Source organism: Aquarana catesbeiana, linkage group LG04 (genome assembly GCF_042186555.1).
Source record: "Aquarana catesbeiana isolate 2022-GZ linkage group LG04, ASM4218655v1, whole genome shotgun sequence".
In the NCBI taxonomy this organism is placed as follows: domain Eukaryota; kingdom Metazoa; phylum Chordata; class Amphibia; order Anura; family Ranidae; genus Aquarana; species Aquarana catesbeiana.
The window spans coordinates 398116460-398132436 of NC_133327.1; the positions used below are offsets into that span (position 1 = coordinate 398116460).

The window sequence follows — 15977 nt, forward strand, 5'->3', positions numbered from 1 at the left end:
TATGTAACTATGTAACTATGAATAGGTTCAGTCACATGCAGTAAATAACATGCTCCTCCGTACCCTCATGTACCAGGTATTTCCTATGGCTCCGGCACTGAACAGAGCAATGGGGGAATGGAGGAAAAGTAAGTATATACTGAGGATGGGGATCAAAGCAAACCTGTTAATTTTCCCTTAGTGGGCAAAGAACAGGTTTGCCTTAAAGCAGACTTTTACCCATAACAACTTGATAAAAAATAATGTTCTTTAGCAAAGGAACATATATACCACATTAATAATTATGCTACCAAATTTAGTGTGCAAGTTAAATTGCTGGAGGCTGCCGTTTTGCTGAATCTCAGAGCCCCTGAGCAGCAGCAAATCTTTAGGTTGTCAGCAGATTGGCCTCTACATTTTTGGCACAGTGCTGGGAAATAGACAGCAACTTGTGTAGAACAGGTGTAGAACAGGGAGAGGCAGTGTAGTATTGGATTTTAAACAGCATAGGCACTTATTTTTAATGTTTTACATAGCTATACCTGCAAACGGGGCCAGCGTACGATGATCTAGCAGAACTTAATTTCCTGACATAAATTCCACTTTGAAAATTTTATTCTATTCAGCTGCAGAAGGGTTGGATAACACTAGGTCTTTAGAGGTCACTGGAACCCTAGCTACCCCTAAAAGTAATCAATAAATACTACAGTTTTCAAATCTCTTTTAACTAACATTTTTGTAAAGCTGGTCTAAAATGGTGGCCATAAGACTATGTTGTATGCTATGTAGTTTAATATAATATATTTTGCAGTATCATTAGCTATTTCCTGCTAGAAAAACAGATGCACTGAACAGAACATGACAAGAAAAAATGACTGCAAATGAGTCCCAGAGGCATAACAATAAACATAAGCAAGTTCTGAAAGTCACTGCTTATCTCTGTTTCTCTATCAAAAATTTCTGTACTTTTTTCAGCTATCATCAGTCTTTTTACAATATAGTAATTTATAACATTAATGACTTGAAAAAAGAAGTAAAAACTCAAGGCCTAACAGTTTATTCCAAACAATCATATGCAGAAATCTGAGTTTTATCTCAGTAGCCATTAATTGCTGAAGTTCTGGCAAACTCTTTATGGCTTTAGACATGCCATAGTAAAGTTTAAAGCCAAATAAAAGTCCACCTGATATTCATCTTTTGAATGGATACTGGTAGGTTCAACCACACTTCCTATAGAGTTTAGAAATATGCAACAGACTTAACTTAAACTACAGAAATTTTAAGGAAATACATTACAATTCTTTTATGAATAAATAAAATCTCATATACTCATTTGTCACTTTACAAGTAGTCTATTCAATAAAAAAAAAGCATACACAATGCTGTTTACCATGTATACTGCATATACAAGATACACAATATTTCTCCAATAAGCTCCAATACATAGTTGTTTTTTTTTATCTACTCAAATGCAACCCGCATTCCCGTTATCTTGTTCAGGTAAGTATCAGGACTAATGATGCATTTCTCAGGTCCACGCCTGCTTCTTCAGGAAATGGTGGGAGGTATCTGTAATATAGATTTTAACATATAATCTATATATATATATATTATATATACGTAAAAAGTATATATAAAATTTTAACATCTACCTTATTCCATAATAGTTATTATGTTTGATGGCTTTTCTCTGAGCTACTGTATCTCTTCAGTTGTTCTTTCTTTTTTTTTCCTTGATAAGCATATTACAAAAACTCAATTTGAGATGGTTTGTCGTTCAATTTTATTTTCATGCATAGACCCTTGCATCCCCATACCTTCAACCATTAAAATAAATCGCAAAGGAAAAAAAAAAAGAGAAAATAGAGCATAGAGAAAAAAAAGAAAAAGAGAAAGAAAGAAAGAAAGAAAGAAAGAAAGAAAGAAAGAAAGAAAGAAAGAAAGAAAGAAAGAAAGAAAGAAAGAAAGAAAGAAAGAGAGAGAGAGAGAGAAAGAAAGAGAGAGAGAAAGAAAGAAAGAAAGAAAGAAAGAAAGAAAGAAAGAAAGAAAGAAAGAAAGAAAGAAAGAAAGAAAGAAAGAAAGAAAGAAAGAAAGAAAGAAAGAAAGAAAGAAAGAAAGAAAGAAAGAAAGAAAGAAAGAAAGAAAGAAAGAAAGGGGGGCCTTCCCTACGGTTTTCCTTCATAGCTGTTGTATGAATTTTGAGTATTTCTCCTGTAGGCTCACTGTCAATTCCTCCACACGCATAATATAATTTAGTTTGGACAACCATTCTTTAATACTGGGAATGACGCTATAGTTCCAGTGTCTGAGTATGATATCCCTAGCTGTGGCAAAACATAAAGCATGTTAGGCCCTTCTTAGCCATCTGTGGTGATACTGGAAAGATAGAGATTAAGGCCAGTTCTGGTAGCTCAGGTAGCCTATTGCCTGTAATATGTGCTGTTAATTGAAATACAGCCTTGCAGTATGGTTTCAGGTACAGACACAACCACCACAGATTGCTATGGTTTCAGGTACAGACACAACCACCACAGCAGTGCCAGCAACTAGGTGAATAGTTAGATAACATCTTTTGTATTCTGTCAGGGCCTCAATACCACCTAGATAAGATTTTATAATTCCTCTCTTGTATCTGAACTGAGAGGCTTGACTTATATGTTAAAAAAAAAGACTTCCCAATCCTCTGGTAAAAGCGGGTGATCTAATTCTTGCTCGCAATCCCCGATATACAAGGGATTGTGAGAGAAGGCATGTTGAAGAAGTATGTCATAAGTAGTAGATATTGCTCATGGACACAGAATCTCTATTGGAGTTGTGTCTCAAGAACTTAGACCTTGTTTGGTGAGCTGAGAAAAGAAATGTTTAAGTTAAAAATAACACAGCCAATTGCCAACTCTCCAGTTGTTCTTATTGGGAGCTTGTACTTAGTGGAATAAGTTGGCAGCCATTCCTTATCTCCTTCTAAAAACATCTGATTGTCTTTAGGTTCATGTAAGAATGAAGTCAGAAGTCAGGGGTAAAGAAAGTGATTTCAGTAAAGCCACTGGAAAAGTATAACACACAAACAACTAGCATTTTTAGGAATAAGAGTCAGCAATGGCGATGTTTTGACAATGTAGGGCCAAAAAAATCATATATTTACTCCAAGAGGTCTGCTGATGTAAAACATACATACAACCTGAAATATATAATCATATATTTTAGTTATATAAAGTTATTGCATGTTGACTAGCCATCATCAGTGAAGATATGAATATGAAACCCTAAGGAGCAATAAGACAGGCAGGCATTGGTGTGTCAAAAGGAAACAAAAAGCCCTTTTCAACAGCATTCTGAAAACAGAAGGTATTCACTATTCACATTCACGTGTCATCACTTCCTTAATGAAGTAGAGCCATGCACACACTGCTGCCAGGAAATTGCACATTGAGCTGTTGATTCATGTTTTGCCTCTAGAGAACTGTGTCAAGTCATCAAGCAACTTTGAATAAATAAGCTGAACATTTGCTGTATGTGTGGGGAAGATGTTATCAATATATCTTATGCTTCTTACAAGATAAATTCCATTATATTGTTTCCTTTCTTGTGGTCATTTTCAAGCACACTGTATATACATTTAAAGCACAAGAACTAAAATCTTCATATACATTTTAGAAAACAAAGAGTACTTGAAGTAGAACAAGCAAAGAGCACTTGAAGTAGAACCGAAGTCTAAATTAAAAAAAAAATACGAGCAGGCAGACTCTTTATTACAGAAAATACATGCATTATCTGCCTGTTCCCACTCATCATTACAATGTGCAGCTCAGTTTACATTATTGGCATAACTCCTGTGCAAGCATGGGAGTTACATCCTGTGCCAGCCAATCAAGGTGGCCAAATACAGGCAGACCCCGGGTTACAAACAAGATACGGTGTGGGTTGTCGTGGAACCAAGGATTGGTGATAAAGTTTCAGTGGAGACATCTTATTCCCATGATAACTCTTACAGGAATGAATTTCCCTTCCTAGGGGTAGATTTCCTCTCACTTCCTGTTGTCTCCCTCCATTTGTAAGTAGGAGTCGGAAAAGATGCTGACAAGAGACCTTGCAGGCATCAGAATGCTGCATCAGAGGTAAGTATTGTAGACAATACCTCTGGATTAAGGCTAAACCCAAGTCATATATGAAAATAAGGCACCATCTTATCAACAAATGACTGTCATTTCAGCTGTATCTGACATCTTCTGCTGTAACAAGGTGACCTTATAAGCTCAGAATCCACCCCCCCCCCCCAGCTGCTTACTGTTGACTATGGCACAATTAACTCCTGACAGTTGCTCCAGGCAATGAGACACTTATAACTACCCTTTAGTTCATTCAGAACTTGAAGATTGAGCAGTCATCCACACTGAAGTTAAGGATAATGTGCTTCAGGAACTGTCAAAACCCTTCCCCATATACTGATCAGTTTGTTTGTTAGTGTGTCAGTGTGTTTGAAATGAACTCCATCTGAATCTTTCTTTTCATTTTGGAGAAAAAGAGACAGAATTCTAACAGGCTTTCAAATGCTGCCAATGTCTTCATAGAGGATATTTATTTTCTCTTGCTGTGTCCGACCCCCATTACCCTGACAGGTAGTAAGGGGAAACAGTGAAGAGTACCATTTGACAAAGGTCTCAAACCTTCCTCACTTTAGTAGAGAATTTGTTTTATTGTTGCCTGCATCAAGGTTGGATAACTTCATTTAATTTCCTAATTTATGTTTGAAACTTGTCAAATAGTCAGGAAGTGGGGGGGATTTTCTCCCAATTCCTGTTATGCCTTTTTTAAGGCATCCCTTAAATAAACGTATAGACAGATGTTCTTAACCTTCCACACTCAAAATAGAATAAAAAAAAGTATTGCCTGCAGTTGGACAAGTTTTATATCAGGTCAGCACGATGCGAGATCCCTTTGAGATTAGGTTGTGTTTTCCTTATATTCCTCAAATGAGTAATTGTGAATGGCAAATACAATGCAAATGCATGACAAGCATGAATCAAATATATTACAATACATCACAAACTAATCTCACACACCCATGTTCACTAGCCCTAAAGCTGGCCATACATGGGTTGTTAATTCGTTTTTTTCAATCATCCGGCGGGCTGATTGAAAAAGACAAGTAACTGATTCTCCCATCCACACACATGATCAGAATGGAGGAATCCTCCCCACTCTGCTTTTGTATTCTGACAATAGGGACAGAATACATTGATTGGTGCTGTAGCCAAATGGCTACAGGTTCTGAACGAATGAAGGCTTTTCAACTGTCCCGTATGAGAAAAGTCGATCATTAGATCGACTTCTCTCGAGTTAGAATGGCCACAGATGGATAAAAATTCAACTGGTCCCTGCTGAACCGGCAACATTTCAATCCATCTATGTGCAGCTTTAGTCGAGTGCAAGATCTCCTTAGACATTACTTCACAATAGGGAATTTACCAACAGACCAGTATTTGAACTTAGAAGCTGCTGCACTGAAGCTTGGGACTCAAATTTGATGGAGTATTTTTTGTGTAATATAGCTTTACCAAACTCATTGAACGCTGCTTGAAAAATCAAACACTGGCCTTTCACAGTTTACTGACATTGGCAAGAACTGCTTCCTTAGTTAGTTAAAAAATATAAAATTACATTTGAAAGCATGTGTTATACCTAGTATATTCATGCATTTTACTTTTTAGCAGTATCAATGTTATTAAATGCACTTTATTAGTCATATTGTTTTTATTTAGATTTCTAGTCCTGCTGTTTCTGTCATTCATACATGTAAAAATTGCATAGGTTAATTGATATATCTGTTGATTGTTATGTGCCCTGTTCACACTGGAACACAGGTGGAAAATGTGGAAAATTGCAGCATGGAAATCTGCATCTATGTATTTTTCCACACCACACCGCACAGTAGCTCTCTCACACCTTGCATTTCCATGCACCACAGTTTAACTTTCTGACAAAAGGTAAAAAAAAATGTAAAAGGTAAAAAAAATGTAAGAAAAACGTAATACCTTGCAGTGTAAAAACATAAGGCTCCACCACCTGAAGCCTGTCCAGCATAAACACCAGCTAGTATGATCAAATCCTGATCAAGTTCTTGGTGTATGTTACATTTGTGAGCATTGAATATAATACCGGAGTGTACATTAACTGAACTTTGTCTTTTTCAAGACTTTGAGGATTCTGTGACACTACACATGTTGGTGCTGTCCATGGTGCTGAAGTACTAAATCTTCTATTTGTAACATGAAACAATATACCAAAAACAAAAACAAAAAAGTTTTAAATACTGCAATTAAAATTAGTATTGATAGTATTTGGTTTTCAGGTGAAAATGTTTTTATATATATATATATATATATATATATATATATATATATATATATATATATAAAATATTTTTTAACCACTTCAGCCCCGGAAGGATTTACTCCCTTAATGACCAGGCCATTTTTGTGCAAAATGGCCCTGCTTTACTTTAACTGACACTTGCACGTGCATCAGCCAAACAAAATTGATGTCCTTTTTTTCCACACAAATTGAGCTTTCTTTTGGTGGTATTTGATTAGCTCTGCTTTTTTTTCTTGTACTATAAACAAAAAAAGATCAACAGCTTTGAAAAAAAACAATATTTTTTGCTTTCTGCTATAACACATATCCAATAAAAAAAAAAAAAAAAATATATATATATATATATATATATATATATATATATATATATATATATATTCTAATTTCTTCATCAGTTTAGGCCAATTTGTATTCTGCTACGTATTTTTGGTAAAAAAATCCCAATTAGCGTATATTGATTGGTTTGCACAAAATTTATTGTGTCTACAAACTATAGGATAGATTTAGGGACTTTTTGTTTAATTTTTACTTGTAATGGTGGTGATAAGGGATTTTTAGCAGGACTGAGACATTGCAGCTGACAAATTGAACAGTATGTGACACTTTTTGGGGACCAGTGACACCATTAAAGTGATCAGTGCTAAAAAAAAAGAATCACAGTATAAATGACACTGGCAGGCAAGGGGTTAACATCAGGGGCAATCAATGGGATAAATGTGTTACCTGGGTATGTTTACTAACTGTGTGGGGGATGCTGACACTTGACAAAGAGAGAGATCTGTGTTCCTGATTACTAGTACTTGTTTACATAGGCATCGCCGCCGCCAGTCCCTCTGTCCAATCACAGCGGTAGCGTGTCGCCGGTGGCGCTGGTACATTGTTTCACGCAGCGGGGCCTGCCACAGTATAAGTGCGGTGGGCAGTCCGGAACTGGTTAAATAAAACATAAACAATTTGTGCCTATCGATATTGCCAGTGTCTGTTTATATAGACCATTATTTATGCTTAGTGCTACTAAACAGTGATAAAGCTTAGGTTTCTTTTTTTAAAAGGCTGAAATCAATACTTCACCATTTTCTTCAACGGAAATACCAAATCCAACTCCAAATCAAACAACATACTGTATATACATTTGTTTGTCATTCTTCCTAAGAAGTTTGCTTTCACATTTTTCTACATTTTAAATTATGTGAAAATAATCTGACAATAACCATTTTGTAAGTAGATTTTGTACCCAGCTTTTGTTTTTACAGATTATTGTTTATTTATATGGTGCCTGTAAATCATTATTTTTAATTGTGGGTAGATGGAGAAGGAACTTTTCGATTATTTTAAAGTTATTATAGAGAATTCTTGTCAATATACAAGAGGTACAGATCCAAATGTACTTTTTTTACCCCCAACCCAGTTTTCATTGCACCACCATCACACCCTTGATTATATTTTGCTAAATTTTATTATAAATCTGTACTTTGTCCACACTAAGTACTTGCACTTACTTTTAGCGTGTTTCCCTATGGCCCTAGCTTGCCCTACCTGCCTATGCAAATTAGCAAACATACTTAGCAGCTTCCCCTTCACTCACATCAAAGTGACATTTTAATTTCTTTTCAGGGTTCAGGTGGTAGATCAGAGTATCGAGTTAAAGGAAACAGAGGTATATCACTATATGTGTTGTGCAGAATACTTCTTACTAGTAATGAGGAAAATTGGCATGAGTTCTATTCATAGGAGGAACCGTCTAAAATCTGCAAATCCTGAACATAAAGTAGTTCTCATACATCATTGATGTCAAAGAATGAATAATAATATTTGTATCTGTTTTTTTCCAGGCCAATTTTCTAGCTTTTGTTAATATAAAGGGCATGAGTAGCTGGGCACTGCCACAGGATGCATGTACCAATGCAATAAAAAAATAAAAAATAAAATCTTTTAATAAGGAATAAATGGAAAGAATAAAAATATACAATTCCTTCAAATAACATTTTTGAATGTGCATTAATCCTGCACTTGAAGTGGAGTTTCTGAACAATGTACTTTAGACTCCCTGGCCAATTAGGTCTCAGGACCTGCTTCCTGATAGGCCTGGGAGGAGAATCTGGAAGACAATAGCGAATATTAATATACTATTGTCACACAACTGGGTGGGCTTGCAGCTCAGTGCTCTGCGCCCCAAGCCCACCCTTTTTTGAAGCCAATTAGAATGGGGGCCAGGCACATGGATTAGAGGGGCGGCACTCCTGTGCCCCTTATGGATGGGCCACCACTGATGCAAAGATAGTTGGTCAAAGCAAATACATATAAGAGCTGGTAGTGAATTTTTGTGCTCAGTTGTGGAACAGTTTCTGTCCTCAAGTGACAAACAGATATTGTATGTCAAGTCTATTTCACCATTAGCAGATATGCCATAGATTTTTCTTTGTAATACACTTTATTCTGTGAATGTACAGCATTTTTTAAATCTATATTCTTATTCTATTTCACTCCATTTTAATACAATACTTGCACACATTCCCAACAATGACCTGACCTAGATTTCAGAAGCAGGCTTTGCATTCCTTCAGGCTTAGATAACTATAGCAGGTTCACTAGGGCCCATATTCGCTTCACAAAAGGTGAAAAGTAACTTTTATCAAACCTTGAATGCTGCCATCCAATATTTCTATAACTAGAGGAAAACTGTTGTAAAACAAGGATGACCTAGTTCTGTCTAATTCTTCCCACAGTGGTTCCTGCTTTCGTTTTAATTGCTTACATCAGTTCAAGGCTTTATCGTATTAGATCTTTTCTTAAGCGGCATAATAAGTTGTTGGCAAATTGTATGAGAAATAGAAATATTTTTAAAACGTAATTTGTGTATGGTTTACTTTTTTGTTATCTCCACAATATGCAAAAAATGCTTTCTGAGTTAAGCTAAAGGTAATTAGATCCTTTAAGTAACTATAGAAAATCTGTTTTCTTCTCTACCACCAAGAAATATAGAATTTTTAAATCGGTTCTAAAGCTTAATATTTTTTTATCTTAAACACAGCTAAAGGGTAAACAAAGCATCCATCCACAATTATTTTTTCTTTTAATATTTAGCAAGCATCAGAATCTACTAAAGTTTTTTTAGAAGCATCCTCAGCAATCCTGCCGAGGAAGCTCGTTACCAGCTATCAAGTGACTGAGTCTTCAGAACTACATGTCCCATCATGTATTATGCTACCGCAAATGCGTCCCACGTCACTTCTACACTAGCTGACACAAGGACGAGCAGGATCCCCATCAGCTGAAGAAAGAAGCTTTCTGCAGCTCCACCCAGGCACGCCATTTCCCCCTGTCAGCCGCGCCCATACTCAGATACCAGGACTCATGTGTTAGAACACCCATATGTAGTCCTTAAGCTGGGGGTGTGTATGCACATGTTCCCCCATGGGATCTGAGCTGCATAGGGGGAGTAGAGAGGAAGAGTCAGGCAGAAGTGACTCAAATAAAGTTGAAAATCACATACAAAGGAGCATCAGGGAAACATCAGGTTAGCTTTACTGCTTTATGCTGCGCATGAAGAACTTCATTATAAAAAAAAGAGGGTTTAATATTACTTTTACACTTCATTTCATGCATTATTAGTAAGGAAAATTCAACAAAAGAAAAATGAGATAATGCAATAATCCCACCCTCATTCAGGCAAAAACATCAACAATGTTTTAACTTTTTTCCTTTTCTATTACCAAAACAATTTCTAAAAAAGTTGGTTGCTCATCCAGTGTCAGTCATAGACTCCATATTTCGGAAACATATTTAGGAAAGGTTCTACCAATTGCTTAGGAAAGACAACCTTAACTTAAAGTAATAACACAAATCAAAGCGAAATATAAATGTCATTTATCTACTGCTACTGATGTCACTAGCTAAGATTTCAGCACTAGTATTCAAGCTAGTAGGTGATTCAACACAAGGACACATGCCCAATGTAAAAATATTATTACCAGTAGGGAGTGGCCTCTGGCCTATGGGGGGGACAAAATCATAGTAACATCTTCAAATGCACCATGCTTCTCTTGTGCCAAGAAACTCTGAAAATCCTTGAGATTTCTCTATATGCTGTATGTATCTCCAAAAGATAACATATACAGTACAACACTGGATAGTGCAGATAACACTACTTTATACAATGTAATAAATACAAATGCACTTACAAAGAAGTGGCTTGATTAGGGCATATCGCCAAGCAAATCTTCCAAAGGAATGCCAGGTCACACATGAATAGAGAGGAAAAAAGCAAGGGGGGAAATTCTGTTGTGAACATTCAGGGAGAGCCTGAGTAAAGTAAACTACAAAAGTTTCCCAAGCTGTTGCAAAGAAAGGGAACTATGACTGCAACCATGGTTAGTAAGTATCTCTATTATACTAACATGTTTCAGGACCTTACCTCTTTATCAGAATAATTCTGTAAGTGATAGTAACAATTTACTTGGACTCTTCTGGATTGTGTGAGAGAAGATTGAACTAATAGCATTTCATTATTAATTTTGTAGCAAATATTCTTTTCAAATGTATTGTGATTTATCATGGTCTCATCTGTAAAAGCCATTTTTGTTTCAAGGATCTATTGAAGCATATTCTTTATGATTGGACAGCAACCAGATACTGTATATAAAATACTTGAAAGATATAATTAAAATATTTATACATATGCCTTAAATCACAAAACTACAGTACACATGCACATACCGTGTTTCCCCGAAAATAAGACCTACCCTGAAAATAAGACCTACTGAGATTTTCGGGAAGGGCTGTAATATAAGCCCTACCCTGACAATAAGCCCTAGCGTAGAGTGCTTGTGTGTATAGTGTATACACTTCTCTGTTGCAGTAGTGTATATTGTAGACTGTGTGTGTCAATTGTGCCAATTACCTTCGGAATACAGCTGCTCTGCGATCAGCTAATCTCCTGCTCCTCTCCTCCTAGCTGTCAGCGGAGGGGATCTCGGCTCCCCTCCATGTGCAGAGCTCCGACGGGCTAAGGAAGTGGCAGGCTGCACTCAGCTTATCTCCCCTTCCCAGAGATGTCAGCGGGGGGATCTGGGCCCCCCTCCATGTGCAGAGCTCTGACGGGCTAAGGAAGTGGCAGGCTGCACTCAGCTTATCTCCCCTTCCCCGAGATGTCAGCAGGGGGGATCTCGGCCCCCCTCCCTGTGCAGAGCTCCGACGGGCTAAGGAAATGGCAGGCTGCACTCAGCTTATCTCCCCCTCTCCGAGATGTCAGCGGGGGGGATCTCAGCCCCCCTCCCTGTGCAGAGCTCCGATGGGCTAAGGAAAGTTGCAGGCTGCACTCAGCTTATCTCCCCCTTTCCGAGATGTCAGCGGGGGGGTCTCGGCCCCCCTCCCTGTGCAGAGCTCTGGCGGGCTAAGCAAGTGGCAGGCTGCACTCAGCTAATCTTCCCCTCTCCAAGATGTCAGCGGGGGATCTCGGGCCCCCCTTCCTCTGCAGACCTCCAGCGTGTCACAGGAGATATAAGAAGGTATGTGGCACTACATCTCAACATGCAGCAGTTTTGCATTGTGTGATACCAACATTCTACAAGCACTTTTACATGGGGGATTTGTGACAGGGAGGGAGAGGGACAGCACATGGCATGATAAGAGCTACCCCGAAAATAAGCCCTACTGTGTCTTTTGTTGTCAAAATTAATATAAGACCCGGGTTTATTTTGGGGGAAACATGGTAGCAGTATAGCCTATCAGCACTTGGCTAGTGTTTGAGGAGAGAAGGACTCATATCAAATCAATAAAGGGTTTTTTTTTTTGTTGAGTGTGTGGAACATATATCAGGTTGATTTGTTCCAAACTTCATTTAACAGAAGGAGGAAAGTTAGGACAGAAATGAGAGAAGCATTGCTAAGGGAATGTTAGGTAATGTCCAACCAAAACCTTATGTAACCCTAGATAACAGTAAAAACCTACAGAGGGCTCTAATCCTTTCCAAGTAAAATTAAAAACACCTTTGGCTTTTTTTTTTAAGAATGAGGTAAGACTTTTTGTGGTAAAATCCTAAAAACAAAAATGTAATATTTTATATATTGCAACTTATTGATCTTTCAATGCAGTGACTGCATTTGTGTTTTTTTCCCTTTATTTTAACCTGGTGATCCAGCTAGTAACACACTTCTTGTATTAGGATGGCTCCATTCCATTGGAGGAGCAACAAAGCCACCCATTTAGTGTTAGATAATGTTACAGTAGATTAGTACAGTAGATTAGATACACTTTCAAATTTAGGTGGACTTGACTAACAACTTAAAGCTAACTGACCCACAGTTTGTTTAGTGTGCCGCTCAGGCTCAATCACTATGGGGAATAGTGTGGGTGATGCTGGAACCACTGCAGGAGTGCCAGTAAGGGATGGAGCTTGTTCCAGCTCCTGTAGTCACTGGAAGGAAGAGAGTAAAAATCCCTGGTGCTGCACATGCACAGAGTCCTATGGTGGTATGAGAGAGACAACCTAAGCCTGGACTCCCGCCAGGCCATGCCCCCAATGCGCTTCAAACCGCCCCAGCCCCCCCCCCCCCCAGCTTAGTCATGGGGTTTGCATTTCTGATCTGATTGGAGCTTTCTGGCTGAAAAAGCTAAACTCGTCTAAATTGTGTGCAAAAATGCTCTATATGAGTGTTTTTTTTTTCTGCCAAGGGAACTGACTTTTTTTTAAGCCCAATATGCATGGAGCCTTAGGATACTGTCTCTGAAAAAATAAACTTACATTTAGACTTGGATCAACAAAAAGATACTATAAAAAAACTCTGAGAAGATATTAGGAGTCATAGATAATGACTCATATATTATATTAACAAGTGGAGATACATTGATCCATTGAAGCCTGCTTTTTTGAATAACAAATATAGTATTAATATGGGAGACTGTGCTGGTGTTGTTGTTAGAGCCTGGGTTGTAAGGCTCTGGGCCTGTGTTGATGGCCAAATGCATCATGATTTAAGGAGCATTCTACTTGCATTTGAGATCAATTTGAGTTGCTTCTGAAATTATTCACAATTCACTAAGAGGTGCATTTCATTTGCAATTGACCTCCTTCACACCTACAATTGACCTTCTTATAATGTGCAACAGCACATTTCCACAGACCTTTATAACATCTTCAGAGCTAGAATAGGTCTTAGAGATGAAGCTGGTTAAATTAAAATACATATGAGATTAGTATAGAAGAAGTACAATGTCCTATTTACTGTTGCACTATGCACTACTAGTTCTATCATTTTATTGCTATAAGATCTACCCCGATTAAAAAAAATAACACAAAAGAGCAATGCTGTAGATTCTAAAATAACTGCCTATTCTGATACCTTGATACCAGACCATATGTAGAGAGAGGGTAATCCTTAAAGAGGTTGTATACACAATTAAAAGAAAAATGACAAACAGGTTTATACTTACCTGCTGTGTGCAATGGAATTGCACAGAGCGGACACAAACCTCCTCCTCTTTGGGTCCCCTGCTGGCACTCCTGGCTCCTCCCCTCCGGCAAGAGCCCCCTTCGGAAGCTGCTTTCTAAGGGGCACTCGTGCAAGCTCGCTCCCGAGCCTAGCTGTCTTCCTCTATTGACGCAAACAGCAGGACTCGGCCCCGCCCCTGCTCCCTTGTCACTGGCTCTGATTGACAGCAGCGGGAGCCATTGGCCTCAGTAAAGCTGGTGAGACCAGGAATTAGAGGGGAGAGACGAGCTGCAGTTTTGCACAGGGCTGGATTGAATGAAAGCTCAGGTAAGTAAAAGGGGGGATGGGTGAATGGGGGATACTGATGCCTAAACATTTTTTACCCTAATGCAAGGAATGCATTAAGGTAAAAAATGTTTAGGCTTTATAACCACTTTGATGTATGCTGGTTGCCAAATTATTAAAAGTACTTGGGTCAAATTGTGCTCATACTATCAATAGGCTGCATAACACCATGTAGTGGCCAATACACAATGGTCATTAGGAAAGAAATGTATATCATATCTATTGTCTAATTTTTAAGTAAAAAACATATTCAAATATTGCAGTATTTACTTAGAATTCTCATGCATCTGTTATTGTTTCTCTGTAATCTATTTATATTAATTATGATTAATTCATTTGTAAAAATAAATCGTTTGAACGAATAAAAGGAAAAAAATGTATACTCTAACCCATATCTATAATATTTCTCTAATCTCCCATAAAAGGGTATTTTGCTACAAAAAAATTACTTGTATTCAGTAATCTACAGTAAAAACAGTAAACACTTTTTGAAATGATATGGCTTTTTTTAGCATTTCATGCAAACCCTTAACTCCACTAATTTAGAGTGTTAATACATGCTCTGTGCCATACAGTAGCTGCTACACTCTTCCCTGAAGCATTGCTTCTAAAAATTGCTCTGTTGTTTTGAGATTCATGGATAGGAGATTTGGGATTTACTGCTTGACAGCTCCTGGGATAGGCCTGGGGTTAGGTGAAGTACCATGTGAACACATAATCCAAAAATAAGTAGAGGCAGGTTTCATAGCACCAAAGTCATCATTCAGAAGTACAAAGTCAGGAGAAGAATTAAAAAAATGGAAGGGATCATGAGCACATGTGGTGGCAGAGAGACTCAATCCCAGATATATATTTTACATAGTGTATGCAAAGCTTCTGTATTTAAATAACTTTAAAATACCTAGTCACCTTTATGCACAGTACATTGTGCGTTATTTACTAAAGAATAAACTGTATGATCTATGAGATAAGGCAATCTGAAAACATTGGATGCTGTTAATATTTGTGTAATTCATTACTGCTTTTTTCTTTTTTGAAAATGTATACTTTTCTTCTATAGGAGTGTATAACTCTTAAAATATAATTTTACATGTTTATGTTTCTCAATTGTTTGCAGTTTAAAAACATACATGTTATATATATATATATATATGTATGTAAAATATATATGATTGTTTTGTTTATTTTAGGAAAGAGATCTTTTCATGACATTTAATATATCAATGCATCGTTCCTGGTGGATGGAAAATGGTCCAGGATGCATGGTTACCTCAGTAACGCCAGCTCCAGAGTGGGCACCAGAAGATCATCGTTACATAACTATCTCTGAGTGCTTGCTAGAGTACCAGTATATAGAAGTGGCACACAGCTCCCTTCAGATCTTTTTTGCTGTAAGTAAAAAGATTTTGTGCCTTAAAACATATTGCAGCTTGTATTATTATTCTTTAAGGATAAGAGAAAAAGTCTCCAAACAATGAATAAAGAATTGTGTTGAACGTTAAAAAATATGCATTTAGAAATTCTATTGTTTAAGCAGGTAACTTGATTTTAAGAACACAATGAAAACCATTGTATCATCCTATTTACAAAACTTTATAAAGTATAAAATAAATATATTGTGCCCGTTAGACTTCATATTAGATAGGAGCCTTGACTTGACTGGACTCTGGTGATATGCTTGAGTACATTGTGTGATGTTCCCAAAAACCATAATTTTTATGTGCCAGGGGACTTTTTGTTTGTACAGGGAAGAACACATATTTTAACACATGGCAGCTAGTTCTCAATGTTCAGACACTGAAACCCCAAGCCAGTGAAGAAATTTTACAGAAAATATATGATGTGAATGTT

At 37.3% G+C, this 15977-nt stretch overlaps 1 protein-coding gene across 3 annotated transcripts in view; it reads left to right on the plus strand.

Annotated features, from left to right (window-relative positions):
- Positions 1-15977, plus strand: part of NKAIN2 (sodium/potassium transporting ATPase interacting 2) — a 1596052-nt gene that overhangs the window by 1170972 nt on the left and 409103 nt on the right. For all 3 annotated transcript variants that reach the window (XR_012243909.1, XM_073627189.1, XM_073627190.1), the window contains exon 4: positions 15317-15517. Coding sequence is in view for 2 of the 3 variants with exons in the window: in XM_073627189.1 (XP_073483290.1) it covers positions 15317-15517 (201 nt within the window). In the remaining variant the exon portion in view is untranslated. The remainder of the gene's footprint in view (positions 1-15316; positions 15518-15977) is intronic.